At 42.6% G+C, this 27,658-nt stretch overlaps 2 protein-coding genes across 2 annotated transcripts; both read left to right on the top strand.

Moving 5' to 3' along the window:
* Nucleotides 1-2: 2 nt before the first annotated feature.
* MRPL51 (mitochondrial ribosomal protein L51) lies at nucleotides 3-7,478 on the top strand. Its single transcript, XM_089488909.1, has 3 exons — nucleotides 3-93; nucleotides 4,788-4,895; nucleotides 7,186-7,478. Exons 1-3 carry the CDS (start codon nucleotides 3-5, stop codon nucleotides 7,380-7,382), a joined length of 396 nt encoding a protein of 131 aa, XP_089345035.1. The 3' UTR covers nucleotides 7,383-7,478.
* Nucleotides 7,479-14,632: 7,154 nt separating this feature from the next.
* Nucleotides 14,633-26,394, top strand: LOC149323425 (vesicle-associated membrane protein 1-like). Its single transcript, XM_089488906.1, has 5 exons — nucleotides 14,633-14,718; nucleotides 20,608-20,740; nucleotides 20,823-20,981; nucleotides 21,665-21,716; nucleotides 22,028-26,394. Coding segments are annotated over exons 1-5 (363 nt in total). The 5' UTR covers nucleotides 14,633-14,716; the 3' UTR covers nucleotides 22,045-26,394.
* Nucleotides 26,395-27,658: the final 1,264 nt, after the last annotated feature.

The raw sequence follows: 27,658 nt of genomic DNA, 5'->3' as shown, positions 1-27,658 counted from the left end.
CGATGGCGGCCGCGTTGTTGGCAGCGACCGCGCGTTGCTTGTTGGGCCGCGGCCCCTTCGCTCCTCCCGAGGCTCTCCGGCTGTTTACGACAGGTGGGGGACGGAAAAGGGCCTCGGGGGAGTCGCTTCGGGGCTCTCCTTTGCTCCTCTTCCCAGTCTTGGCTTGGTCACGTGGGGCAACATCCGGGGATTTTTAAGGGAGGGCACTTGCTTCTAGTTGGCAACTGCTTCTGAGGAAGAGGTCCTGGCCAGCTTTTACAGGGAGAACGTCCCAAGGCTGGTTTTAGCAGTAGCAAGTGCATTTCTATACCACTTAGGCACTCCCTAAGCAGTTCACAATGTTCAACCTAATTTATGGACTCATAGGCGGGGTACAAACCGCCGCCGCCGGTAGATCCGCGGGGGAGCCGGAGCCTCCAGACAGCGCGGCTCCCGCGCGGAGCGAAAAAGAAGCTCCAAAATGGAGCTTCTTCTTGTGTCGCGTTTGCGACGTAGCGAGGCGCCAGGGGCGCACTCGCTACGTCACAACCCCCGCGACACGTACGGACGCTCAGCGTCCGATACGTAAAGATGGCGGCGCCCATGTGGAAGGGGCGCCGCCATCTTGTACGTATAGAATACGTACTAGGGTTAGGGGGGTGCGGAAGCACCGCCCCTTCCTAACCCTAGTACGTATTCTGTACGTACTAAATGGCGGTATGTATCCCGCCATAGAGTTGGAAGGACCCCAAGGGCCATCCAGTCCCACCCCTTTATTCTGCCATGCAGGAACTCTCCATCAAAGCATCCCCATTGACAGATGGCCATCTAGCCTCTGCTTAAAGACCTCCAAGGAAGGAGACTCCACTACCCTCCATTGAGGGAGTGTGTTCCACTGTCAAACAGCCCCTTACTGTCAGGAAGTTCTTCCTAATGTTGAGATGGAATCTCTTTTCCTGGAGCTTGCATCCATTGTTCTGGGTCCTGTTCTCTGGAGCAGCAGAAAACAAGCTTGCTCCCTCCTCAATATGACATCCCTTCAAATACTTAAACAGGGCTGTCATATCACCTCTTAACCTTCTCTTCTTCTTCAGTTGCCTCCCAACAATCTGGGGACTCATTTTAGCGACCTGAGAAGGATGCAAACCTGAGTCGAGCTTGAGCCCCTGACTGGTATTTAGCTTACAACCTTGTGGTTTGCGAGTGAGTGGCTGCAGTATACACTTTTATTTCAATATATCTTTATTAGTTTTCTCATTATATACATAGTACAGTGGACCCTTGTTATACGCTGGGGTTTGGTTCCAAGACCCCCCGTGGATAACAAAATCCGTGTATGCTCAAGTCTCATTAAATATAATGACATAGCTAAATGGTGTCCCTAATAAAAAATGGAAAATCAAGGTTTGTTATTTGAAATTTATACTTTTTTTGAACATTTTCAAACCGTGGATGCTTGAATCCGTGTATAACAAATCCGTGTATATGAAGGATCGACTGTATGAAGCTCCAAAATATTCCATTTCTATTTACAACACCAGTTGTTCCTTGCGTCTTTACTTCCTGTCTTTATAAATCTTCTTTTGTGTTGCTTGTTTGTCTTCCTTTGCTTCTTGCAATTGTCCATATACAACCCATTTTCTCCCCCAAAATAATTATCACATCATTTCCTATATGAAACTAATAATACATAATCTCATTTTCACTTTTTCCATTGGTTGTAAATCCACATGTATTCTCCAAGAAATTATCTTATACATTTATAACCTTGTTTTGACTAAAATATGTTCATTCCCTGGTCCAATATTATATCATTTTAATTTTATATTCACACAACCAAATCAACCAGGTTTTTATCCAGACACCATCTTTTTTCCAAAAACATCATTATTTGTCCCCATTCTTTTTCAATTTTATCTTTCTTCCTATCCTCCAGTTTACATGAGAGTATATCTAGCTGTCTAATATCGCTTAACTTTAATAACCATTCGTCTGTTTGTAAGTCCTCATCCGCTTTCCAATGTTTCGCTATAACCATCCTGGCAAGAGTTATCATATACAGTATGAAGTATACACTTTTAACCACTGTGCCACCAGGGCAGTGGTTACTCGTGGTCCTACTCCAGTAGAAGCTTCATATTCCTTTATTATTATTAAGCTTTATTTATATAGCAGTGTAAATTTAAACAGCGCTGTACATAGAATCAGTTAAAATAGATAAAATAGATAAAGTAAACCTGCCTGTGGCATACATTCTCAGCCACTCCCTTGGAGTGTAGTGAAACCTCCCTCCTTGGAGGTCTTTAAACAGAGGCAGGATGGCCATCTGTCAGGGATGCTTGGATTGAGAGTTCCTGCGGGGCAGAATGGGGTTGGACTGGAGGGCCCTTCCAACTCTATGATTCTGTGATTAGTACATGATAACATTCAATAAAATAAGGCAGGCAACAAACTAAAATAACATTAAATAACAGTGATGTAATGCATGGGAATGTTTCCCTGAACAGTATTGTCTTTAACCCACTTCATTCCTACTCCCCAGCCCTGGACCAGACACGCTCTCCTTTTCCAGGACTTGTCCACCTTTTCAAACCTCTGTCCAGGAGGAATGTTCTCCGTTCAGGGTGACCTTGCATCCTCCTTTTCCAGGACACATGATACGTATCAGCCTATGTCCTACATTTCAGGAGGAATTCCAACTTGGGAGAAACTGAGGGGACTTTTAAGGGAACTTGCTTCTAGGTAATCTTTTCTGAGGAATAGGTTCCAGCTAGCTTCCACAAGGAGACCGGTCATCCTTCTTTTCCAAGACAAGTTCTTTTGTTGTTGTTAACTGCCCTTGAGTCAATCTTGACTCATGGTGACCCTATGAATGAGACATCTCCAACGCCCCCTTGTTCTGCTTAATTCCTGCAACCCCATAAAACCCATTGTGACCTCCGTAATAGAGTCCATCCATCTGGCATGTGGCCTTCCTCTCTTCCACCTTCCCTCCACTTTTCTCAGCATTATTGTCTTCTCCATTGCGTCCTTCCTTCTCATGATGTCTGAAAATTCATCAACAAATTGCTTGGCTTCTCTGAAGATGCCAGCCACAGATGCTGGCGAAACGTCAGGAAGAAACTTTTCTGGAACATGGCCACATAGCCCAAAAAACCCACAAAAAACTACGCTTGGCCACAGACTGTTTGCAATATATCATTTCCTCCTCCTCCTTTTCTTTTTGAGGGTGAGGAGAGCACCAGCCTCAGAACCTTTCAATGAATATGAATGCCTTCCAGCACAGTAAGGGAGGTGTCAACAAGGGAGATGTCCTAGTGATGCCATTCCTGGGATGAGAGCTTTCTCCTAGGACTATCTCATGGTTTCCACCCTGGGCAGAAAGACTTGCCTTCCCTTTTGCTAGACTGATTTTGCAATAACCCTCCAGGAGCTTAGTGGTTAAGATGCCAATTTTGATGGTTGGCAGTTCGAAGCCCAAGTGCTGTGTGAAGGGGTGCGCTCCCATCATTAGTCCCAGCTTCTGCCAACTTAGCAGTTTGAAAGCATGTAAAATTGCAAGTAGATAAATAGGTGTTGCTTTGGTGGGAAGGTAACAGCGTTCCATGCACCTCGGTGTTTAGTCATGCTGGCCACATGATCACAGAGTCATCTTTGACAATGCTGCCTCTTTGGCTTGGTAATGGAGATGAACACTACTTCATACAGTTGGACACAACTATAGGTAGTCACCTCAAAGGAGAAACCTTTACCTTTAAAGGAGACACCACCAATTCTCCAAGCGATCCCATTGCCAAACTGCTCTTACTGTAAAGAGGTTCCTTTTAATGTTAAATCGAAAATGACCCTCATGCTACTTAAAACCATTAGACCTTGATCCTATATTTAGGATATCAGAGAACAAGCCTGCCCTCTCCTTTTTGTGGAGGCCCTTGAAGTATTTAAAGAGTGCAGTATTGTCACCCCTCATTTGTTTCACCATGCTGAACCTGCCCAGTTTCTTCAACCTTTGCTTATATGTTTGGTTCTCCATATAAAATCTTATTATTCTTACCCTTCTCTGAACCTGCCCCAACTTATCTATAGGCCAAAACACACTGTAGAAATAGGCCAAAACACACTGTGAGATATTTAGCCTTCTCTGTCAGAGGGCTGTGGTGCCAGAATAAACTACAGTTCCCAAGATTCCCCAGCACTGAGCCAGGGTAGTTAAAGCAGTCTCAAACTGGATTATTTCTGCAGTGTGTTTTAGCCCTATATGAGGTGCCCAAAACTAAATGCGATGCTCCAGATGAGGCTTCAGCAGTGCAGAATACACACACACACTGTAAGTGATTTCAGTGACCCTTACTCTTTGTGCTTTTGATGCTGTTAGCCATAAGTATCTTTTTGGGCTACCTACTTGGGATGGGACCATGTGCCTGATTCCAGGCTGTCAGAGACAGATGGTTCTACAGTATTTATATGAAGAAATCCATTGTAGATTTTATTACATTACATTCATTATATAGATTCCAAATGCTTTATGGTCCTTTTTTGTTTTTGATTTGCAAACAACTTTGTGAGGTGTGTCCTTCTTTGTTTATATAAATAGAAGTACAAGGTTTTAGGAGTGAGTGACTCTTTCAGTGCTGTGTACCTGGAGCAAACCTGTCTCCCATATCCACACTGATTTTGGATAAAGGGTCCCCCCCCCCCCCCCAGAAGTAATCAATTCCAACTACAAGCAATCCAAGAGAGACTCTAAAGGGGCAGATTTTCCAATATAATTTTTGGCAATTATGCTAACCTTTATTTATCTTTTCTAGGCGTTCCTAACTCCTTCCGTGTAAGGGAGCCCCCCCGCCCCAAAGAGGTTGACCGATGGACAGAAAAACGAGCACTATTTGGGGTCTATGACAACATTGGAATTTTGGGTAGGTACTATATCTGTCAGGCATTTTTAAAAAACAGACAGGAGACAATATTTTTCCAGTGGATGGGAACTGCAAATCAATGGGAACTGATAGCAGTGAATTAGTGGTATTGTAATGGGAGAGGCATTTATGCATTTATTGACAAAAGACAGAAGTGCATTTATTTGTAGGTTTACAGAGTAATGGAAGAGGTATAAAAGGGAAAAGAAATGGGGAGGGAAGAGAGAGGCAAACACAGGAACAGAACAGCTTCATCTTCATTGACCAGTGCATGGGCCTAGGCATGTCTCCTGCCTGCCATTGTATTCTTCATTGTATGAGTATCTAGGAGTCCAAGTAGACCACAAGTTTAACATGATTCAACAGTGCAATGCAGCAGCTAAAAAGGCCAAAACAATTTTAGGCTGCATCAATAGAAGTATAGTCTCTAGATCAAGGGATGTGATAGTGCCACTATTCTGCTTTGGTCAGGCCCCACCTGGAATATTGTGTTCAGTTCTGGGCACCACAATTTAAAAAGGATGTTGAGAAACTGGAGCGTGTCCAAAGGAGGGTGACTAAAATGGTGAAGTGTCTGGAAACCTTACCCTATGAGGAATGACTTAGGGAGCTGAGGATGTTTAGCTTGGAGAATAGAAGGTTAAGAGGTGATATGATAACCCTGTTTAAATATTTGAAGGGATGTCATATTGAGGAGGGAGCAAGCTTGTTTTCTGCTGCTCCAGAGAACAAGACCCGGAGCAATGGATGCAAGCTACAGGAAAAGAGATTCCACCTTGACATTAGGAGGAACTTCCTGATAGTAAGGGCTGTTTGACAGTGGAACACACTCCCTAAGAGAGTGGTGGAGTTTCCCCTCCTTGGAAGCCTTTAAACAGAGGCTGGATGGCCATCTGTCAGGTATGCTTTGAGTAAGAGTTCCTGCATGGCAGAATAGGTTTGGACTGGATGGTCTTTGTGGTCTCTTCCAACTCTATGATTCTAGGTCAGTCTTCTGGCTCATAGGCAGAGGTTGGAGCATGCCTTCCTTCATATTTGCACTGTGCCAGGTGTTCCCAACCTTTTTGACTAATACAGCCCTTACTTCTATGGCGGAGCCCCTAAGAGGCCAACTCTATGTCTTACAAGTGAGTTGTCTTTAGGAGTATATAAAACAATATATTCTTATTCTTTAATGTCATTCAATTTTTATTTCTTTCATTTTTCTGGAATGGCCGTTGCGCACCTGGGAAGTACACACGGAGCCTTAAAGGCTCCTCAGAGCACAGGTTGTGATCTCCTGCTCTCTGCATTGTTTTGTGCATAACAATACTATGTATAGAAATGGTAGTTTGGTGACCTGGGCATTTAAAAAATAATAAGAGCAATGTCAGCTAGTGAGCATCTTTTTAGTTTGGTCAGTTCACAAAACCAGATGACAATCCTGGTTCTCCTTTGCCTCCATGTCTGCGTATCCAGGCTGGAAATCACATGTGCTTGGTGTATCACAGCCCAACTGCCTTGCTTTCTGCTATAGAGAAGCAAAGAGAGCAGAGCTTACAACTCTACTTTTAAAAAATAATCCAATATTTTTTTAAAAAAGAATCCAAAGTAGATAGTTCCCATTTTTTTGTTATTGAAAACAAACTCATTTTGTTGCTTGCTTCTCACTTTTAAAAAAAACAAAGCCAAAAAACACATACCAAAATGGCCTAAATCCTCCCCAGGGAACATTCCAGAAGCAAAAAGGAACATTGCTTGTTGCTTTAGTCATCCAATGATCGTCAGCTGGTGTATTATTTTTTAAAAATAATAATGCACAGTAAGAATGATTTTTTCTTTCCCCTTTTTAACTGCGTATTTTTCATTGTTTTCAAGTTCTTTTCCTCCTTTCTCCTAATCATAATCCTTCCTTTAGACTGCTCTCAGATTTCCTCTGCTATACCAGTGCCCTTTCTTCTCTGTCTTTTCCGCACCACATAAAGGTGGTTGAGAAGTGTTCCCTACCTGGCTGCTCCTGTAAACCCCTCTTCCGTTTATACTACTACGAGGTTAAAAGAAGATTAAGGGACAACTTTTCTTGGCAGTTGCAGAGGAGATCAATATGAAATCTTTCCTTTCCAGTTCAATTAAGTGGTATATGCTGGCTTTCAGTAAAATGTGGTCAGGGAAAGGTACATTTCTGTGCTCATAGACAAATACTTTGGTATTCTGAGAGGGAAGGGAGGATACCTTGGGGGTATGTAGATAGCAAGGCTGACCACTCTTTCTACCATATCCCCCCCCCCCTTTTCCTCTCCATTCTTTTTAGGGGACTTTTTAGCTCATCCCAAAGACCTGATAATTGGTCCAAAATGGTTGCGTGGCTGGAGGGGGAATGAGCTGCAAAGATGTATCCGCAAAAAGAAGATGGTTGGTGACCGAATGTTTGTTGAGGACTACCACAACCTGAAAAAGAGGATTAAATTTTTGTACAAACGTTTTAATCGTACAGGAAAGCATCGCTAAGAGTAGCAACTCAAGACCTGACATTTGTCCCTAAGTACTTGGTGTGTTCATGGAAACTATTAATTCATCACTAATACAGTCACAGTCTGAAAGATGTGTGATGTTGTTCAAATGATCTCCTTATTCTGTTTTCTGATTGTTTCTATTTTATATCTATTTCCCACTTCATCTACCAATATATTATTTATAATGCACTGAAATTCCATCCTTGAAGAACTGCATATGCTTAATAGTCTGAAGATAACTCTTGTTGCAGTTTCTATCATGTTTTTGGTATATGAATGCACAGTAGTTGCTGTGCACTGTCTTCTGTGACTGTCAACACCTCAAATTCTTGTTCCTTGGATTTATTTTTTAATTTAAATTTAAGGGACAACTTTTCTTGGCAGTTGCAGTTAAATTTATTTCAGAATGGAAAAAATATTTTAAAGAGAAAATAGCTTTGTCACAATATAAATATCTGCAGGATGTCAATAATATAGTTACAAAAATGACAGATCTCTTTCATTGCCTCCTCTTGTCTGATATTCTGGCATCTGCAGTTATGGATTAATTTATGCAGCATACAATGAAAAGTACAATATCATCCAAAATCCACAAAACAGTGATACCCTTATCAGGACAACCAAAATACACATTATACATGTTGCAAACTATCGTAGCTCCACTTCTTCATCAGGTAACCATACAGCGAGGCATTGGCACCTGCTGGGGTTTGGTTCCAGGACTCTATGTGGATACCAAAATCTGTGGATGCTCAAGTCCCATTATATACAATGTGACCACAAAATGGTGCCTCTTATGTAGCAAAATCAAGGTTTGATTTTTGGAATGTATATATATTTAAAATATTTTCAAGTTGTGGATGCTTGAATCTGTGGATATGGAGGGCTGACTGTATTAAAATCCTACAGGAGAAAGAAAAAAAACGACCTTAGTCATAGCCCTACATTTGGTCAAGATGTTCATGTTGTGCCAAAAAACCTCAGAATTCTATGTGCAAAGTCTCTTAGTAAGAGAGTAACTGGTGGACAAATGTAAAGAACTATGGTGAGAAATAACAGCATGGTGAGGAAAGAAGAACTGCATGGGAGGAAGTAACAGTTTCCATAGCAGATGAACATATTTTTTGTCAGTCAGTCAACCTTTATTAGGCATAGAACAAAACATGCATTTACAACATTTACAATAAAACTTCAGAATCATTATTAAAATTTAAACCATAATCTTGTTGCCTCCACCAGAAAATTAGCCATTAACCTGGTAATGTGTAGGTTCCAATCTTCCAATAGGTATTCCACTGATAACTCATTCAAAGAGATATTCATTTCCAATAACCTTCTTAACAATTTCCCCCTCGGAATTATATACAATGGACAAAGCAGTACAATATGATGGAGAACATCTGGAGCTTGATCAAAGTGACGTACACGATTCAAAAATGGGGCCTGCAGATATCTGCCCCTGGTCACATTTGAGGGGCGTACATTCAGTCTTGCAAACAAAAAGGCCTTCCTCAACACCAGCAGTGAAAGGGTTTGAAAATAGTCTGGTATCCTACCCTGCAAGGGGGGGGGGATACCGAGCATCGCTGTAGAACACACTCTGGGAAGAGTGTGTTCTCAGACCAACAAAGGGATAGTTGGACTGGAGCTCCATCAGTCAGTAGGCAATGGTGAGGGATGATGAAAATTCCAGTCCAACAACTTGCAGCAGACCACAAATTGCCCACACTTGTTCTGTAGCGAAGTACATTGCTTTTCCTTCTTCTTATTCAGTGATCTACTAGCATGCTCTGGGCATTTTGTAGTGTAAAATGCTTTTTACTTGGAACTATGAGGTTCACACTGCTTCCATTGTAACCACAAAGAAATGGGTTTTTCTAGTGAGCCCCTAACATATCAGACTTTGGGATGAAAAAGACAGTTGTTTACCAACCTTAGTGATTGATGTTATGTGATTAAGGCTGGTTTTTTTTCCTTTAGGTTACATTCTTGTTCTGGCAAGTACCACAAGTGTTTGCATATTTTACTATCAAAACTATAGTTAATTTTAAGTGTGCATAGATTAACAGATGCCTCTTTTAGTTTGTTAGTGACTGTTATGTTGGAGCCCTGGGGCAAAATGATCAGAAGAAAGTGATCTAGGAACAGCTGTATGATCAGATATATTAGGTCTTTTCTAGCCCATTGGTAATAAATGCCATGAAAGAAAACACACAATATAGACTCAACTTTGCTGTTATTAGGAGTAACTTCTATGGTTTAGTGGATAGCCATGTTGGTCTGTTTCCATATGAAAAGAAAAAGTAGCAGGGGAAGGAGCTCTATAGATCTTAATCTGCCATTTAATAAATTAGAAGGCTGGACATTTAATAAATTAGAGGAGAGGACATCCTCAGCATATCTCAAATGAGCTGATTCTCTTTCTATCAGCTTTATTCACTGTCTAGCTCTCACATCCATCCATGGTGATAGGAAGTACTATGGCTTGGACAATCCTAACTTTAGTGTTGAGTTGAATAGGTTGTCATTCCCACATTTTGTTCTGCTTTATACTTGGCATACTGGTATTTTTTTCCCTGTGGTTTGGCTGTTGAGTTCTGACTCTGGAGACTGGGATTCGAATCCAGCTCTGGCGTGGAAACCCATTGGGTGACCTTGGGCAAGTCACTCTCTCAACCACGGAGGATGGCAATGGCAAACCTTCTCTGAATAAACTTATCAAGAAAACCACATGATATTTATTTATTTTATTTATTTATGGTACTTATACCCCACTCTATCAGTGGCTTACAAGTAGTTAATTAAACAGTTCTCTGCCCTCAGGCTTATAATCTAAAAAAATGATAGGGTCATCATAAGTTGGAAAACGATTTGATGGCATGCAACAACAACAGCAATAAACCTCTCAGTTTATAGCCTCATGAAACCTTATATGGGAATAAGTACATGAACCAACCTGTTAAATTCTGTTACGGTTCCAAAGATTCTCCATCCACTGTTTCAACCATCCATGGCTTGAATATATATATATATATATATATATATATATATATATATTCCAAAATGTGAATCTTGATTTTGCCATTTTATAGGGGACATCATTTTACTATGCCATTGTATATAATGGGATTTGAGCATCTGCAGATTTTGGTATCCATGCCTGGAACCAAACATCCATGAATACCAAGGGCCCCACTGTATTCCCCCAAACTCATGGAAATCTGGCCTTTTTCTTTAAAAAAAAAAGACAAGTTTTTTGGTTTTGGAGTAATTAATTAAATGTTATGTGCTTTGCAGTGGGCTCCAACTTCTGGCAACCCTAGCCTAGGCTTTTCTTGGCATGATTTATTCAGAGGAGATCTGCCATTGTCTTTCTCTACCATGGAGTGTGTGTGACCTTCCCACGATCACTCGGGAGGATTTCCATAGTTGAGTGGGGATTTGAACTCTGATCTCCCAGAATCCTAGTCTGGCACCCAAACAACAACACTCTGGCTCTGATAAATTAATTAAATTAATTATTAAAAAATAATTTTGTAGTACTCAACAAAGCTGTTCAGTAGCCACCTAAGAGCCGAATGAAGTCTGAGAGTTCAGAACAGCAACATCAGCATAAAGAAGAACTGAGGCTTTGTTGAATCAATGGTAGGTGAATCAGGTAGGTGAGATGCTAATATCTCCAGCGTAAGTGGAAAGTCTGCCAAATATAAAGTTATAGCAAGATGATACCTTTATTATCTGAATATAAGACAAACATGTTTTCAGACTATCTTCATATACTGCAATAAAACTAGACAGATGCACAATTAATCAATAGAATACTGATTTATTCCAAAGACCATAGTTAAACATGGAATCAAAGGCAATTTTAAGTCAATAAATGCTGTGAATAGCTTGACTCCTTTTAGCACAAAATATTTGGAGCATTCAGATAAGCAAGGAAATATTTATTACTATAGTTAACCTAAAATTCAAATACATAGCTGTGTTAGTCTGTAAAATCAGTATGCAAAGGGATCTTGTAGCACCTTTGAGACATAGGGCCAAAATGAAGCTGCTTCAGGTCACTTTGGAGGTATGCTGTTTAAAAGCTGCATGCGTCCTATGAGGCTGGAAACTGCGCCAAAGCCATGCTCCAGTCTTAAGAACTACAGTGCGGCTTTGGCGTAGCTTCTGGCCTATTAAGATGCATGTGTCATTTAAACAGCATACCTCTAAAGTGACCTGTAGTGGCTTTATTTTGGCCTGTCTGTTTGGGCCCTAACTGAAAGAAAGAAGTTGGTAGCATGAGCTTTCCTAGACTTAAGTCTGCTTCTTCAGATGCAGATTTAAGCTAGTGGTTAAATCGGTAAGAACATATCACCAGGAACAGATGATATTCCAATTGAACTGCACACAACTCTAGTGCTATCTAACATATGTCAACAAATATGGAAAACAATGATAGCCAACAGACTGGAAACGATCAATATTCATTCCTATCCAGAAAAAAGAAGACACAAAAGACTGAAGTAATTCTAGGAACCAGTGTAAGCCAGTGTAGTGGTTTAAGTGTTGGATTAGAGTTCTAGAGATCAGGGTTTGATTCCCAGCTCAGCCATGAAACCCACTGGGTGACCTTCGGCAAGTCATACTCTCTCAGTCTGAGGGGAAGGCCATGGCAAACCCCCTCTCAACAAATCTTGCCAAGAAAACCCCAGGATAGGTTTGCATTAGGGTTGTAATAAATTGGAAATTACTTGAAAGCACACAACACACAAACAGTAATTTTCTATGCAAACAAAATTATGCTTACAATTCTGCAGCATTCATACAGCAATCATACTTCAATCATACATGAAGAGAGAAATCCCAGAGGTGCAGCTGGGGTTCAGTAAAGGAAGAGGCACAAGGGACCAGATTGCAAACACACGATGGTTAATGGAGCACACCAAGGAATTCAAGAAGAATCAGCACTTGCTTTGTATAGTAAAGCATTTGACAGCATATAGATCATGAAAAGCTATGGATGGCTCTTAAGGTCGCGGGAACACCAGTGTATCTGATAGTCCTGATGAGAAACCTATACTTAGGACAAGATGTGCAGAGGAGAACAGGAGAGCGTGGAGTTGTTTCATCTACAGGTTTGCCATGAGTCAGACGAGAAGGCATTTAACAACAGCAAGGACAAATTACACATTTTCTGTGGGTTTTCTGGGCTATGTGGCCGCGTTATAGAAGAATTTATCCCTAACGTTTTGCCAGCATCTGTGGCTGGCATCTTCAGAGAATGCTGGCATGGAAGTGAGTGGGATAAATATATATAGTGCAACCATTGGTTGGGAGCAAGTGATTTCCATCTTAGTTTGGAATTAAGATAGTCTTTTGTTGAATGGCAAGGCCTCAGAGTGGGAGGATAAGCGAAGAGGATATGTGTGTCTAATTAGCTCGGAAACCCCCTGACCCTGAGTGGCATTCATTTTCATGTGTTGGGTCTTAATTTTGGTGTTTTTCAGGACTGGTAGCCAAACTTTGTTTACTTTCAGGGTTTCTTCTTTCCTGTTGAAGTTGTCCAGGTGTTTGTGGATTTCAGTGGCCTCCCTGTGCATTCTGACCTGGACCATGCCAACACCCACCACTTCCTCCCAACCAAGGGTCACACAAGTATATATACCCCACACACTTCCATGCCACCATTCTCTGAAGATGCCAGCCACAGATGCAGGCAAAGCATCAGGAATACATTCTTCTGGAACACAACCACATAGCCCAGAAAACCATGGACGCTGTCTGTGAAAACCTTCAAATTACAGTGGGTCCTTGTTATCCGCTGGGGTTTGGTTCCAGGATCCCTTGTGAATAACAACATCTGTGGATGCTCAAGTCCCTTTAAATGCAATGGCATGGCAAAATGGTGTCCCTTATTTAAAATGGAAAAATCAAGGTTTGCTATTTGGAATTTATATTTTGTTGGAATATTTCCAAACCATGGATGCTTGACTCTGGATAAAAAAATCCATGGCTAAGGAAGACCAACTGTGTACATTTAAATCACAGCCTTGCTGGTTCCAGTTCCAATGTAAATGCAGATTGGGGTATTTGTGGCTAGAACTGTGGAAAACAGGACAGCCCTATATTTTGTTGCTGTTTTGTTCTTGTCTTCCTCAAAATCGTTTGTGGCTTATGGCGACCCTAAGGCAAACCTTGGCAAAATGTGTCCAGAGGAGGTTTGCCATGGCCATCCTCTGAGGCTGAGAGAGTGTGACTTGCCAAAGGTCGTCCAGTGGGTTTTTAGTCCCAGCTGGGACTCGAACCCTGCTCTCCGGAGTCGTAGTCGAATGCTCAAACTACTTGGCCATGCTTGCTCTGTCCTACAATACAAAGACCACAATATTAGGGCTATAGGACCTTTGAGACTTTGGATTCTGACCCAAATGCCTTCCTCTCTCTAAGCTCCACAACGCACTGCAGAAATAATCCAGTTTGAGACCACTTTAACTGCCCTGGCTCAAGGGAATCCTGGGAACTGTAGTGTTTGTGAGACGTTTAGCCTTCTCTGTCAGAGAAAGCTCTAGTTCCACAGTAAACTACAACTCCCAGGATTCCCTAGCACTGAGCCAGGGCAGTTAAAGCGGTCTCAAACCGGATTATTTCTGCTGTGTGTTGTGGAGCTAAGCAGCAGTGGCTAATAGGATCAGGTTAGTTCCATACCTTTATTAAATCTTGGTTTTATCCAGTGTAATATTTTTTTTTTCTTTTAAATATTTACATTTTTAAAAGAGAATAATAAGGATAAAATAATATAAAGGCTTTATATTCTTGATCCTTAAAACTCTTTTAAAAATAGATCAAGATTTAATAAAGGTATGGAACTAAAAGAAAACCCCAAGGTTTGTCAAGGCGCCTTGCAGTCAGAACCAGGGTAAAAACCCAAACTCTCCTTCTTAATTTCCAAAGCCGGGACTCCCGTGTCAGCCATTCACACGTGTCTATGCAGCCTCCTTGACTCGCATCTCACTTCCAAAGAAGCGACTGCAGACAGAGTTCCAGTCTGCGGCCGTGGGCGGGGCTATGCAGATGAGGCCGTCTTTGATTGGGTGAGGGGCTGCGAGGCTCCGATGGCTAAAAAGGGGGCGTGGAATTCGCGAGGGGGCGTGGCATGAGCAGAGCGCGCTTCCCATTGGCTCTCTCTGCGCCCATAGCTCCGCCCCTTCATTCGCTCTATAAAAGGCGAGGGGAGGCGCCGAGGGGCTGTTGCGGCAGAACTCTCTGGTCTGGAGTGGAGGTGCTGCGGGGGGTCGAAGCCAAAGGAAGGGGTCCGTGTCACTGCCTGTCTCCTGCAGCCCAGACATGTGAGTCGAGGGGATTCAAGGGGAGGGAAGGGACCCCTTACCATCCGCCCTCGCTTCTCCTTCTGCTTCCCCTTCTCCCTGCCCGGCTGCGGCACCTGCTGCCGAGTGGCGCATTGCAGCACCACCGACGCCGCCCCCGTTCCCTCTCGCCCGGCCTCCAGAGCCCTCCTCCTCCCCCATTTGCCCCCATGGGTCCTAGAGCATCGGAATGGAGGACACCCCAGGAAAAAGGAGGACAGGCCCCCTTCCCCCCCCCCCCCCAAATAAACACTCCTAGGAGGACCAGCTCCAACTCCATGCAGAAGGACCAGATCTCCTCCTCCTCCTCCTCCTCCTAACCACCAAGGAGGACAAAAAGGAGGACGTGGCCCAATAAAAGCTGCAAAGCACTCCCCAGAAAGGTCCATGCTTAAATGTCCTTCTGAAAGTCCTGCTCAGAAGGTTGAAGGTGGAAGAGGTAAAGAGGAGAAGCAGGGGATAGAAAGTAGAGAGAGAGAATGGGAAGAGAGAGAGAGAGAGAGGAGAGAAAAGAATGGGAGAATATAGGGTTGGTAGTTATAGGTAAGATCCCTTGAAGTATAGGTATGTTTTTGTGGTTTCTTTCTTTCCTTCTTTTGAATGTGGATATAATAATAATAATAATAATAATAATGAATGTGGATATGTTGTAACGTGATGTATATAATGTTGAATACACACACACACACAGAGTGGACCCTTGGTATCCTCTGGGGTTTGGTTCCAGAATCCCCTGTGGATACGAAAACCCATGGATGCTCAAGTCCCATTAAATACAATGGAGCCGTGAATTGGTGTCCCTTCTGTAAAATGGTAAAAATCAAGATTTGCTTATTGGAATTCATATAGTTAATATTGTCAAGCCGTGGATGCTTGCATTCGTGGATACAGAGGCGGCACTGTATATATATATATACATACAAATAAGTCCTGCTCAGAATGGATGGCTTTTTGGAACTGCTCCTGGGCAGCGGAGGACGGGTCCAGGAAAAGGAGGACGTGCCCTGTCCAAGCTTGGAAGCGAAGGCCTTGATGAGGGTGTTATAAGAAGCCAAGGGCTGGAGGAAGGCTTCGCCCTCCTTTCATGGGAAGACTATCAAAGGCAAGGTGGCTCCTGCACATGTGAATGAATGAATCGATGAATGGATGACCAGACAGGAGTTGGAGTCCAGCCTTTCCAACCAGGTTTGGGTTTCATGCCTGCATCCAGTCCTCCTCACTGCTGCAGAAATAACCTGGTTTGACACCGCTTTAACAGCCACAGCCCCCTGCTGTGGAATTTGAGGGGAGGGATTGTAGTTTGTTGGGCCACCGGAGCACAGTTTACAACAAATAGAAGACTTATATATTCCAAGGTAAATATGGACTCCAAAAGGAATTTCAAGGCGATAAATGCTGGGAAGAGTTTTGACTCCTTTGGCACAAAATAATCTGGTGCAACTTCAAGATGGCGACCAAGAATGGAATTGGCCTTCTTTGCTCTTCTTCTATCGTTATCCTTGATCGGGTTAGCGTCCTATTCACTTATTTATGATGCTGTAATCTGGACTGATGAAGGCATAAATGTTGGTGTTCACATTCACAGAATCATAGAATCATAGAATTGGAAGAGACCACAAGGACCATCCAGTCCAACCCCATTCTGCCATGCAGGAACTCCCAATCAAAGCATCCCCGACAGATGGCCATCCAGCCTCTGTTTAAAGACCTCCAAGGAAGGAGACTTCGATCACTTTCTGAGGGAGTGTGTTTCACTGTCGATCAGCCCTTGCTGTCAGGAAGTTCCTCCTAATGTTGAGGTGGAATCTCTTTTCTTGGAGCTTGCATCCATTGTTCCATGTCCTATTCTCTGGAGCAGCAGAAAACAAGCTTGCTCTCTCCTCATTCACAGGCGTTGCACCAGTGGAACAACCAGAAATGCTTCTCAAACCTCCATGTGATGACAGGAAACTGCCAACAGAAGGCTGTCTGAGCTGCTGGGGAGCTAGATAGTCAGCAAAGAATTGGCCAGTTTGTCTCACTCTCTAGTGCCCCAGAAATCCTTCTGGTGGGGAGCCTAAAAAACTGGGGGGTAGGTTGCAGGGGGCCCCTGTCCAGATGCAGGATGCTGGCTGATTGATTTTTTAAAAATTTAAAACCCAAAATAGGTCAATAACTGGGTGATGATTTGTGACCTTTCTTTTGAACCAAGTCAGGGGTCTTCTCTGTCATCAACAGAAAGGGACTGGAATAATAATTAAAAATTTCAGCCAGGCTGCAGGGATTATACAGTGAGCTCTTGAGTTTGGTTGCAGGACCCTCTGTGGATATCAAAATCCATGGATGCTCAAGTCCCATTAAATATAGTGACTTAGAGCCTGTACAGACAGGCCAAAATAAAGCTGCTTCAGGTCACTTTGAAGGCATGCTGTTTAAATGATGCATGCATCCTAAGAGGCCAGAAGCCGTTCCAGAGCCATGCTCCAGTCCTATTTCATTTATTTCCAATTTTAATTCTGTTTTACTTTCTATGGTAACTATCTTACAGATTACTGTTTAATTGTTAACTATTTTATTTTATCTGTTTATTAGTATATCCTTTAGCACATATTGTATATCTTTTAGATATATATAAGCTGTATACAAGTAGTGCATGTTCTGGTCCTGGTGCACGCTTAGTTTATGCATATGTATTTATATTGTATGGAGATTTATTGCACCTAGTGCACTATATTTACATTTTATATATAGCTGTGTGATACTGTTTTTTATTATGTTACTAGCATTTTGAAACGGCCCTTGGGCTACTCAATAAATTGCTGTTGTTGTTGACTGGAGCACAGCTTTGGCACAGCTTCTGACCTCTTAAGACTAATCCATGGATACAGAGGTCTGTCCGTACTTATCTTTATTTATTAGAAAAAAAGTAAGCCAGCAATGGTGACCAGTAAGTAATGTTATGAGCGACTTTGGAGGGTGTGTGTGTGTGTTGCAAGACACTCTGTGGTATTGGGAAGTAGACAGAGGGGAGTATTAAAATGAGGAGATGACACAAAAATGATCTTAACTAGAGGCAACATGGCACAGTGGTTTGAGTGTTGGACTAAGACTCTGGAGACCAGGGTTTGATTCTCAGCTTGGCCATGTAAGTTTTAGAGATAGATCGCAGGGGGCTCAGTGTAGCTCTAGTGCCCCAACAAATGACAATTCCCATATTTCTATAGCATGGAGCCATGTCAAACCGGATTATTTCTGCAGTGAGGAGGCAGCTTTGCTGAGGGCTGGGGGGGTTGTGGGGCAATCTTCCTGCTGGCCCCAGCTGAAGGGCACACAGGGGACGCAGTGGGCAGGAGCGCTGCCATCTAAACGGATCCTCCACAGCTCCACAGCCAGGAAGGCATCACCGAGGTGGAGAAGTAGGCTAGAGTTTTCTGCCTGTGCAAGAAACTGTTCCTAATACAGCCTTATCTCTGGTGTTGTCCCGGTCTGAACTCCCTGCATTCTCCACTGAATCTTATCTTTCTTTTTTGCTTTTGATCATCTGTGGGCCAAACCAGGATGGCCACGTTGACTGATGCAGCCTGTGCCCTACCAGCTTGGTCTGCTTTCTTTTGGCTTTCTTCTCCTTGGTACAATACCATCTGAAATCCAGAAGACAGGGGTGTACAAAATGTACAAAATGCATGTTGTAGAGAAATCTTGTAGCACCCTTGAGACTAACTGAAAGAAAGATGTTGACAGCATGAGCTTTCCTAGACTTAAGTCAAGTGTCAAAGATGCTACAGGATCTCACTACATATTGATTCTACAAACTAACATGGCTATGTCTTGGAAAATACAAGCTTTTGAAGCTCCACTGGCTTCTTCATCAGACAAAGGTGTTAAAATCATACAGAAGAGGAAAAATTTAAGACTATGTTAGTCTCAAGCCTGCATTTTGAGTATGTTGCTGTTTTAAGTTCAGGTGTTGTTGGAGGGGGATTCATGCAGGCCGATCTCTCCTCCTCCTGTCCATGTGGGTATTTCAGGAAATAAACATTTTAAGTTCTGTTAGCAAGATAAAAAAGAGATGCTTCTCTTGAGATCCAGGTTGCCTCTCACCCCTCTGATGTTGAATGGCAGACCCAGCTTTGCTTTCTGGACTGGAGAGGCGCTTTTCTTGTTGGAGATGCAGGCAGGAACTTGACAGTAAAAGCAAGGACCTTGATGGCAATATCTTCCAGTGGATATGGCTGCCTCTCTTATGACACAGCAGTTCTTCCATGTTTGCTGTCACCCTTTCCCTTGATGCCTGAAAAGTCTCCTGACTTGGTTTGCTGCAGCATTTTCCTCATGATATCCACAGTGATTATCAGGTTTGTAAGGAAGGCCAATACTCCCCAATGGTGATTGGGAATGCGGGAGTGAAGGCCAAAGGAATTACTTACCTAGATAGCCACTTAGAGACTTCATGACTGAGGCATGGCTTGATTTGTGTGGCTTCTGGCATCAACATTTAGATTTGCACATTCAGTCAGCCCTCCATATCCACAGATTGTTTTTTATCCGTGGATTCAAGCATGCACAGCTTGAAAAGAAAGCCTTGATTTTGCTATTTTATATAGGGAACACCATTTTCCTAAGTCATTCTATTTAATGAGACTTGAGCATCCACAGATTTTGGTATCATGGAACCAACCCAGTGGATACCAAGGGCCCACTAGAGATCCTTCTTCTATTGTCGCACAACAAGGGATCACTACAAAAGAAGTAAACTGTTTGGATTAGTAGAATTTCATCATGTTGCTACTTACATGGCAGTTGCTCTATTCAGATGTCTGTTCATTTGGCCTGTAATTTTTGTTGCCGTCTCCACAGTATTCCTTGTCTGCTGAACAAAATAAAAAGAACCCTGCTGGGTCAGACCTAAGGTCTAATACTCTGTTTCTAGTATTGCCAGATAGTCGTGGGAAGCCATAACTAGTGTATGAAAGCAGCTCTCATCTGTTTCTCTGCTCCAGCAGCTAGTACTGAGAAACATATTATACTGCTTCTAAACATGGACATCTCCTTTTTAGCTTTAATGGCTGATACATGCTGAGATTTGTCATTTTCAAAGCTGTTGGCCCTCTCTCCTCCTTGTACTGTCCAGTTTTAGATATCATATACAGTGGGCCCTTGGTATCCATTGTGGTTTGGTTCAAGGACCCTCTGGGGATACCAAATCTGTGGATGCTCAAATCCCATTATGTACAATGGCATAGTAAAATGGTGTCCCTTATATAAAGTGGCAGAATCAAGAAATTTTGGAATTTATATATTTTTAGAATATTTGCAAGCCATGGATACTTGGGTCTGTGGATAAAAAATCTCTGGATATGGTGGACTGACTGTATTGTGTGTAGAATTTCCAGTCCTGAATGTATTGCTAACCAAGGTCACTATTGTGACCCTGAATTCCATTATTATAAAGGATATACATTTTTCTTTGTACCATGCATAATTCTCTCTTGTTTCCCATTAGAATTTTATTTTAGTCTTAAAGAAAAAAGAATTAAACATTTCTAGCTTTTCTTTGTAGGGAAAATTCCCAATCCTCTGATCTGTTTCTGTACCTTTTCCAGGGTTAAACTCGTGTACAGTGTGGCCCTTGGTATCCCCCATGCATACCAAGAGGTGTCCTTCTATATAAAAAGGCAAAATCAAGGTTTTCTTTTTGGAATTTAAAAAAAAATATTTTCAATCCAGAGATGTTTGAATCTGTGGATATAGAGGACCAACTCTATGCTGGTGATAATGTAACATCTTGGTTGCCACTTTTAATTGCCATTTACGTCTGGTCTGTATGGTGTATGGGTGAATGTTAGGCATAGACACATACTATCACCTTTTATACTTGATGTGCCTCCCCAGGTCTGATCCAGCTCAGCCAGGTGCACCAGGGGCAGGACAAGAAGGAGGAGAAAATGCTGGGGGACCCCCTGGAGCCCCTCCAAATTTGACCAGTAATCGTCGCCTGCAGCAGACTCAAGCGCAGGTGGAAGAAGTAAGTTGCTAACCTACTTGGCTGCTGTTTATGGTTTCGTCCTCTTCTTTTTATTTGTGAATTAATTGTGTTTTCCATTTAGGTGGTGGATATTATGCGTGTGAATGTGGACAAAGTCTTGGAGAGAGATCAGAAGCTATCAGAACTAGATGAACGAGCAGATGCACTCCAAGCCGGTGCCCAAGTATTTGAAAGCAGTGCAGCAGCGCTCAAGAGAAAGTACTGGTGGAAGAACTGCAAGGTGAGCCAATAATGGACAGTTCACTAGATGTGTAGCTGTAGTTGAAGAGGACAGTTCCTTGGGTGATGGTTTCACAGCTTGTTTTCTGAATTCTGAATTAAAGTAGAGGCCATAACAAGTAGAATGAATAATTTGTATATGCATGTTTATGGCTTCAATCCATGGAATTTCCAAGTGAAATGTATGTCAGGTGACAGGAATGGGGATACAGATGGATGAGAACTTTGATCTGTTTCACAGTGGAATGCAGATATCTTCTAGTTTTCCCACTTCTCTCAATTTTGTGATACAGCTTTCCATTTAAAAAAATGTTAATTAGAAGATATTAGGAGACAAACATAATATTAGGGGACAAAACTTCCAAATTCTTTTTGCTACAAATATGTGTATGAAAAGTGCATAGACACATATTTTTAGTACGAAATTGGGATGGAATGAAGTTGAGTTTGAAAAAATGCATACATAAAAATGAAAGCAGACAGTTGTCCATGCCTAGGTAGGAAAGAAATTTCTTCCAGGCTTCAAGGAGAACTGCCAGTTAGAGTAGAGAGCAGGCCAGTGGTCTATCTTTGCTTGAGGCGGCTTCAAATGGTGAACTGATTGCCTGTCCTGGTGAGAGACATTCTTATCATTTGCTGGGTTTGGTTTTGGATATTTTACCTCATCATAACTCTTCTCTTTAGATGATGATCATGCTGGGAGTGATCTGTGCCATTGTTGTCATTGCAATTGCACGTAAGTATCAAAGGGAGACCAAGGTAACTGGGTTTATGAGTCACAAGCACTGGATAAGCAACCACATCACCCTGCATGTGGGAGGTAGTTCCTACTGCTCTTCCCTTTGATATGAAAGACCAGCAAAATCTCTGAGCCAATGTCCTGTGGGATAATGGCTGTTTCCTTCCCTGGGTGTGGGACAAGGATGGCAGAATGGGAGGGCTTTCCTTTTCCTGTATGTTCAGCAGCTTTTGTTAAGTGTGGGGTACTCAGTGTAACATGCCCTCTTGTTTTCTCCTTTCTCTTCCTTCTGTTGCTTCTGTTCCCAGTCTACTTTTTTACCTGAGAATGTGGTCCTTTCCCCCTCCTCCCCCTCCCTAGTCTGCAGCCTCCTTTTCCCCAAAGCCCTTTCCGCTCCCAATTCCATCTTCTCTTTCCTTTCTCCCTTCATTCTGGCTTTGTCATCTGTTTTCCTTTAGTTATGTTTGCCTTCCATATGACAGTTTAATGCACTGTTTCCAGCTCCAGTTTTGAGTTGAATCCCTTCACAACTGCTGCAGCCTTTGAGTGTGCCATCTCTTTTTGAAGGGTGGCAATGGGCCTAGTGGAGGAAAGATGTAAAGGGGGCGGCATGGGCTGGTGTGTTCTGCTTGATGATACACTCGAGTTTCACTTGCGGTTTGTGGTACATTGCAGGAGTCCTTTTCTTTTGTGACTTTTTTGCAAATCATTTCATTTGGCTATGGACAGTGTTAATGAAATGTCCACAGGAATAGTTGGTGGGAGAGGAGAGAAGCTGAGTCCTGACCATTTTTCCCAGGGACAAGATTGAGGTATTTGACACCAGAATTGGTCTGATGTTCCCTTAGTTTTAATTATAAGCTCATGCTGGATGCTCTGATTGCAGAAATTCTAGTCCTATGAAGACCATCATCTTTCCTGTACTATCTCCAAGGCACCCTTGGCCTCACAAATGTAGTGGAAAAGATACTGGTTTGATTAGTTCTCCTTGACTCCAAAGCAGGTATATTGTTATTTACATTCATAGTATAGTTATAGTCAAAAGCAGCAATAGTATCATACTGTATAGATCTTTGCTGTGGCTTGCTTGACTACTCAGGTAGCTTACTGGGAATCTGCCATTTAGTTAGCAAGTCCCATGCTGCTTGCTCCGTAGCTTAATAGGATATGCAGCAGCTTAATAGTACCAGTGTATCCAAGACTTCTTACTCTGTACATGTTGTTATAGTAGGACTTGCTTTCAAGGCAGTTGCGCTGTATAATGACAGGACTGAAACTGAAGAGGTTTCTTGGGTTTGAGATAGCAATGCAGTATATCTGGAAACTGACTGAATGCTGATTCTTGCAGTCTTTTCAACAATCCTCTTTTAGGTCATCACTCGATAATGCTGTCAGCGATGAGCATACACGTATGGGCTAATGCTCAGTGACAACTTAACATGCTATGGTGAAGTTGTATAACCCTGATTTGAAGTAACACAGTTGTGAAGCTAAATGTGCTTAAGAGAGGTTTCTGCTGTGTTTGCCAATCAGGACACAAGAGGTGGCACAGCTATGCAGCATAGTCTGAGGCCTTAATCTGGATGCACAAATGTCTGCCTTGCTGGAGTGCTAGTCAGGATTCAGCCAGATGGAATGCTATTGAAAGGGGGGTAGGGGCTGTGATTATGCTGTAGGGTAGGGGTGGTCAGCCACTGCCCCCTGCACTTTATTCGAAAGTGATTTAATTTGACCTCCTAAAATTCTACCCCAGATGTGGTAGGAATAGCCTCTACTGTCCCCATAGCATGCTGCAAAGGTGCTGACGTTTTTTGCATGTTCACTGCCATGCACCAGCATTTCATTTGCAGAATCCGTCTTCTTGCAATTCCCCATCTTCTCCACATTGGGGAATGATGGAGGAGAACAGGAATGGAGCTCCTATCTTCTTTGGACAAACCTCTCCCATCTCAGTGGAATTATGCTGATGGAAGTGCAACATCCGAAGAGGAGCCAGGGTCCAAGGTGATGGTGTCGTTGCTGTCAGTGTGAGAAGAGAAACAGTAAGATATTGAGGCCCCTCTTGATCTCTTCTGGACAAGATCTTGGTTTGATATGCTGCCATCTTGGAGAGAAGTTCTCCTGGCTGCTTTTTGTGTGTGTGTTGTCTGTTCTCATGTATGTTGTGCCTCTTCTGCTTTTTACCCCTCCACTGCTCCGTCTCTTTATGCATGGGCAAAACAACCCTTGGCCCTCTGTGCCTACAGCAAGGGACTACTTTCTCTATGCACAGGACTTCAGCCGCTTTCTCACGCACGTGTGGTTTGTCCTTGTGAGGAACGCAGCTGTAATCTTTCCTCTGGCATGTGTAACTACCAGTTCGTGTACTCTTAACTTCGGCTAACAAGCACTTCTTCACCACCCAAATGAGTCTGGTTCTTCTGTCTGAGTACTGGAGGGACAAGGCTCTGCTTGCAGGCTGTAGTAAAGCAGAAGAAGTCAGACTAAAATAATGGTATGAAGCATAGGCTGTGGTACCTGATGAAAGGTATGATCTGTTAGGGCACAGGTGGACAGTGTGACACCATGATGGGCCCAGGAGAGCTTGTGAGTTTGGTGGTGGTGCAGCTGTGTCCATGTTCCTTGCTGCATTGGCATGGCTGTGCCACTGCTGTTTCTCTCTTCAGTAAATTGCAGTTCTTCCTGCTCCCTGGTTGAAGGGTCTGCTTCTATACTCAAGCACCTGCATTGCATTCTCTCTTACTAGTGGGGAGTACATGCCTAATTGGAGAATTTCTGAATAGTAAGATAAGATTATTAGCAGTGGAAGGTGAGAAAATGCCCCAGGCTAGCTCAGGCCCTGCTTAGCACCTGTGTCTCTTGTTTGTCCTTACCTTACTGGCATTATGTACCTGTTTATTTCACATAAACAACTAACCCTAGTGAAGCCATCCTTATAAGCAGAATAAATAGCATTTAGATAAACAAGTACCTGGCAATGGAGTTTTCCTTCAGAGAGGCAGAAATACTTGGAAGCTATTGTTAAGAGAGCACGGGAGTCTTGTTCCTATATTGACACTCAACTGAGTGCTTGCTTTACCAAAGGCCTTAAGTACCCTTACCTCGATGAGAGGTCCCCAGTTTCCATCAAACATATACCCTGCCTAACAAATGAAGAGGCCTGGTTAAAATGTGGCACTGCAGAGGTGTGCTCTTGTGTGCTCTTTCACTTCCTATTATTCACTTTAGAAGTGCCAGCATAACTGGGAGAAGCATGCTTCTGCATCCACTTAATCTGACTCCTGGGGAAGCTTGTGGCCCTTGAAATGTTGGCTTGGAACTTCTGTCACCCTTCTCCATTGGCTATGATGGTTAGGCCTAGTGGAAATTGGAGTCTGATAGCAACTGGAGAGCCACAAATTGGGGGCCCCTCTCCCATCAAACTGACTTTGTACCATTTCTGTTTAAGTGACTACAGTGCAAGCAGACATTTTACAAAAAGGGAGGAGAAAAGCTGTTCAGAGCTGCTGTGCATTGTGCGTGTCACAATTACTTGTGTCACTGCTGTCCTTGTTGTCTTGTCAGTTGTGGGAATGGCATTGAAAGTCTTTTGTTGCTGCTGTTATCACAAGTTTATACATCTATGGGTATCAAAGACAGAGCAATATTTTGTCTGACTCAAGTAAATGACAGTGCAAATTAAAACAGGGCCATTGTGTGTATTTATAATACCCATGTTCTTTGCTGTCTGAAGGCCCTCCCAAATTATCATGTGGCAGAAGGCTGTTTTTCTTTCTCTGCTCTATGATGTATGTATTTTCTCTACAACCTGTCCTGCACTGATTTAAAACTGCAAGGCAAGTGTTTGTTTTGCTACAGATACACTGGAAACATAACTGTCATACAATACATTAAACAGTTCAATATGATCATCTCCAGCTGCAGTGTATGGTATAACAGGCTATAAGTTAATGATGTATGCATCCACATTTATGTGAAGAGGGCACGTGTCCTTGCTCAGGTATTGAACTACTAGAATATGGTTTGCAACTTGGAATATAGCCACTTAACAGACGTCTAATAAAGGCACCTCCAGAAGACCATGTAAGATACGGTGATCTACTGGGAAATCTGAATTGTCAGAAGAATCTATCGCGGTATATGTATGCAATAGCCTCCAGCCATCACAGATGCATGTGTTACCACAGGAGTGACAGACACTCAAGATATGTGGTTTCCATCTGGTAGGGTAAATGTAAGAAATGCATGGCAAAAGGAGAAAGGAGTCCTGTTAATATACTCCAGCCATTTCATCATGAAACACTATTACTGTTGCCTTGATTTGACAAGTTGTAGGTAGTACAGTAGGATCTGAAAAAGTTAATTCAGATTAGAAGGTGGGAAAGCTTTCTTGGGAGAAGAGCCCTGCAATCTGATGGAGTCTGGTTCCTTGCTAACCTAAAAATACTATGTGGAACTCTGTCTCTGCAGCCTGTATTACTGTGTACTTTTATATGGGGAGGTGAGATTCCAGTTTTTTTCTGAAATTAGTGAACTTCTGAAGTTAGAGGGGTTCTCCCAGAAGACTTTCTTTTCTGGAGGTCAAAAACAAAAGCTGGAGATGGTGGGACACACTCTTGAATAGGTAAGTGGTTCTTGCAGTAACATCTGGAACAGAAACAAATTGCTTTTATTTCTGCTACTACTTTGCTCCTGCTCACAATCATTAGAGACGAAGAAGATCTGAAGTTCATTTTGACGCCCCTTTAGGGACAACATACTCTTTCAATTTTTTATGGGCTCTAGGAAAAGAGTACTACAGTGTTCATTTCTCTGTAGAGTTGGCGCTGCTGGTAAAAGCACAAGTATGAAAGAGTCTGAGCCCATGCTAGATATGCAGCCCTGGCTAAAGTCCTTGAGGGCTGTGGCATGACTGGATCTAGCCCTGTGTAAAGGATAGCATGGTGTGTACCTTGTATGTTCTGAAAGAGAAATTGAGAGAGACCAATAGAAACACCTTTACAGAGCTCGGTTGTGGGGATCACATCCAGGTAAGTGTATTCATGAGGGTTGTAAGCATTGTAAGAGAATACAGTTGGCCCTCCTTATACACGGATTTTTTTATACACAGATTCAAGCATCCACGGTTTGAAAATGTTCAAAAATAGTATAAATTTCAGATATCAAACCTTGAATTTCCATTTTTTTAAAGGGACACCACTTTGCGATGTCATATTTAGTGGGACGTGAGCATCCACGGCTTTTGTTATCCACGGGGGATCTTGGAACCAAACCCCAGTGTATAACAAGGGCCCACTGTACTGTTAACATGAATTTGAAAAGTGTTGGTATGATTGGAGTGGTCCATGTTAAAAGCCCCCTCAACCATGATGCTTATGAGGACACCTTTCAGACTAACCCAGGCTTGCTGTGAGGATAACAACATGATGGCCTTGTAAGCCAGCTGGGAGAGATATAAACCTAACAAATTCCCATGAGGTTGTGTCAAAGGAGGGTGTTGAAACAAAGCCTCCATAAACTTTTGGATAGCTGAGGTAGAGTACCTCCTTCACTAGAGGTTCACTTCACTATTAAGTCAGATATTTAATATGATTTTTTAAAACCAGATCCATAAACATTTAATATTGCTATTGTGGTGTAGTTCTTTTAATACTGCCTTTCTGGCCCCACAAGCTCTCTGGTGGCCCTTGCAGTGGGAATGAGATGGTGCTTTGGTTTCAAACGTAAGGGAATACTTCTGGGATTCCCCTGGACTTCTTTGCTCTGCTGTGGTAAGTATGTGGGAATTGCAGTGTGTCTTTGCATTCTCCTTGTCATCTTTCCACTGCAGGGGGTTGCATACAGCACAGGCAAAGAACAGAGATGCCCAGATGGTGTTTGTGCTAGGACGCCATACTGCCTACAACCTTTACAAAAGACATTGAATCATCTTTGTTGGT

The sequence above is a fragment of the Sceloporus occidentalis genome, unplaced genomic scaffold, assembly GCF_023333645.1.
Source record: "Sceloporus occidentalis isolate IW3139 unplaced genomic scaffold, rSceOcc1.0.p SCAF_1, whole genome shotgun sequence".
NCBI classification, from domain to species: Eukaryota; Metazoa; Chordata; class Lepidosauria; order Squamata; family Phrynosomatidae; genus Sceloporus; species Sceloporus occidentalis.
Note: the sequence above shows the minus strand (reverse complement) of the source record. Positions and strands in the feature narration are given on the sequence as shown.

Bases quoted from the DNA above. Each gene is read 5' to 3' on its own strand.
- LOC149323425 (XM_089488906.1), top strand. The intron at 20,741-20,822 runs GTAAGTTGCTAA...TTTTCCATTTAG, and splicing joins CTCAAGCGCAGGTGGAAGAA to GTGGTGGATATTATGCGTGT. The intron at 20,982-21,664 runs GTGAGCCAATAA...TCTTCTCTTTAG, and splicing joins ACTGGTGGAAGAACTGCAAG to ATGATGATCATGCTGGGAGT.
- MRPL51 (XM_089488909.1), top strand. From the start codon at position 3: ATGGCGGCCGCGTTGTTGGCAGCGACCGCGCGTTGCTTGTTGGGCCGC. The intron at 94-4,787 runs GTGGGGGACGGA...TATCTTTTCTAG, and splicing joins TCTCCGGCTGTTTACGACAG to GCGTTCCTAACTCCTTCCGT. The intron at 4,896-7,185 runs GTAGGTACTATA...CATTCTTTTTAG, and splicing joins TGACAACATTGGAATTTTGG to GGGACTTTTTAGCTCATCCC.